The sequence below is a fragment of the Borostomias antarcticus genome (assembly GCF_949987555.1).
Source record: "Borostomias antarcticus genome assembly, chromosome: 5".
NCBI classification, from domain to species: Eukaryota; Metazoa; Chordata; class Actinopteri; order Stomiiformes; family Stomiidae; genus Borostomias; species Borostomias antarcticus.
This window is the reverse complement of record NC_140238.1, coordinates 29953475-29955974: the sequence shown is the minus strand read 5'-3', so window position 1 is coordinate 29955974 and position 2500 is coordinate 29953475. Positions and strand designations below refer to the sequence as shown.

Here is a 2500-nt window from a genome sequence, read left to right as displayed (position 1 = left end):
CAGGTGGACAGACGGACAGACAGACAGACAGACAGACAGACAGACAGACAGACAGACAGACAGACAGACGGACAGACGGACAGACGGACAGACAGATGGACAGACAGACAGAGACAGACAGACAGACAGACAGACAGACGGACAGACGGACAGACGGACAGAGACAGACAGACAGACAGACAGACAGACAGACAGACAGACAGGTGGACAGACAGACAGACAGTCAGACAGACAGACAGACAGACAGACAGACAGGTGGACAGACGTACTCTTTGATATGTTTCCTGCAGGGGACGGAGTTCCTCATGCAGGTGCCGGTCAGCCGCTCCACGTCCTCCACGATGACGAAGGGCTTCTCCTCCAGGGTCACGATGCTCAGATGGTTGTCGTCCATCTCGGCATCGCCGAACGAGTTGAAGCGCGGCCACACCGGGTACTTCAGCGACAGGCTGCGGTTCTCCCAGCGGCCCATCTGGGGGGGGGGACGGGGGGTCACAGGGTCACACACACCAAGGTTATTATAGTCAAGGAAAACTAACTAAAAAACGAAAACTAGGTGTGAAAAAACATTTTAGTTAACTGAAATAAAAATAAAAACTAGGCTTTACAAAAAAACGATAACTAACTAAAACTGTATTGTGTGTTTACAAAACTAACTAAAATAAACTAAAATTGTAGAGAAAATGTCCTTAGTTTTAGTCTTTTTCATTCCATACATAAGCCTAGTTTTTTGGGTGGATATGAAATCTATCTCCATTATTTCTTTAGCTGTGCCCCTGCGCAGAGGTAATCTGACGTTCGCCAGATAGTTTGTTTTACAGAGTGAAACAACATGAGCTCACAAGATCAGGATGGTCTCACGAGGCTAGCGCAGAAAAAAATAAAATAAAACTAATACTGAAACTAATAAAAACTAAACTAAAACTAAGCATTATCAAAAAATTAAAACTAAACTAAACTAGCAAATCTGCTTTAAAAACTAATTAAAACTAAACTGAAATTGAACACAAAAAGTTAAAATGATATAAAAATAAAAACAAATGAAAAAAGCAAAACTATTATAACCCTGACACACACACAGAGTAAGGAAAACACACTCACACACGCACACACACACAGTACACACACACACACACACAGTACGCACACGCACACACACACACAGTACACACACCACACACACACACACACACACAAGCGCACGCGCACACACACACACACGTGTACACATGCATCCACACACACACTACTGTTCATGCAGAGGAGCTGACAGAAGGACAGTCGTGTGATTTGGTCAATAATTCAGTGACTTTTCTAAGTGATGATGTCACTGTTCCCCTGATGGGATCTTTCTGCCCATATCTGTGTGTGTGTGTGTGTGTGTGCGTGTGTGTGTGTGTGTGTGTGTGTGTGTGCGTGCGTGTGTGCGTGTGTGTGTGTGTGTGTGTGTGTGTGTGTGCGTGTGTGTGTGTGTGTGTGTGTGTGTGTGATGACAGAGACAGCAGGCAGAGAGCTTCAATACACCATTAATACTTAATGTTACAGGGAGACAGAAAATGGCAAAACCTCGCTTTCACTCTTCCTCTACCTCCATCCCTCCCTCCCTCCCTCCCTCCCTCCCTCCCTCCCGGCTGTCTCTCTTATGTGCGTCATCCCTCCTTTAACCTCTTTTCCCTCAGTCCTTCCATCGCTTTGTAGTACTTTAGAGGATACGGCTGACTTTACATAAAGACTGCCTCTACTTTGAAGGTCCTGTTTGCCAGTAAACAGCAAACACATACAGTATTTAGCACACACATTTAGTTCATGCACACACACACACACACACACACATATCCTTACACACAGCCCCGAGAGTGTACTCATGTTCATGTGAATCACTTTGAGTTGTGTGTGTACAGTTTGTACAGTATGTGCGTCATGTATTAAGTCTACAGTTACTTGAGTACAAAGAGTGAGGCATCAAATCAAATCAAACTTTATTAGCATAGAGGCAACACAATGGGTCTGTCCCAATTCAAGGGTTGCATCCTACCTAGGCCGGATTTGAAGGCTGCTACGTCACAGCGGGGCGTGGGTGCTGTCCCAATTCATTCAGCCTACGAAGAGTCCTCCGAATGCAGCCCATAAATGCGGCCTACTTTTGACGAATTTGAAGGATACAACTGATGGATCCTTCGCGGCCTCCCTCCCAGAATGCATTTCGGTCCGGATGAATTCCTGTACCAGCCGCCATTGCTCGAATTTTAAAACGTTTTTAAACCGCTTTGATGTTAATATTATTACGTTTTAATACAATGTCATGCCTGATAGTACCACCATAGAATCCCAATATGTGGAAACTTTATCCAAATTACGCCTGTGTCTACGAGTTTAGATAGACGATTTAGATAGGCATTTTCTGTGGTGTTTCCATAACAACAGGACAGGTCGCGCTAATTTACCTCAGGACAGGTCGCGCTACCGGCACGCAGCGCGCTTGGGGCTGCCTAGGCAACAA

General features: G+C 45.2%; 1 protein-coding gene across 1 annotated transcript in view; it reads right to left on the bottom strand.

Annotated features, from left to right (window-relative positions):
* Positions 1-2500, bottom strand: part of grin2aa (glutamate receptor, ionotropic, N-methyl D-aspartate 2A, a) — a gene marked incomplete at both ends in the record, with an annotated part of 93179 nt that overhangs the window by 29436 nt on the left and 61243 nt on the right. The window contains 1 exon segment of the mRNA XM_084439087.1: positions 270-472. Coding sequence (XP_084295213.1) covers positions 270-472 — 203 coding nt within the window.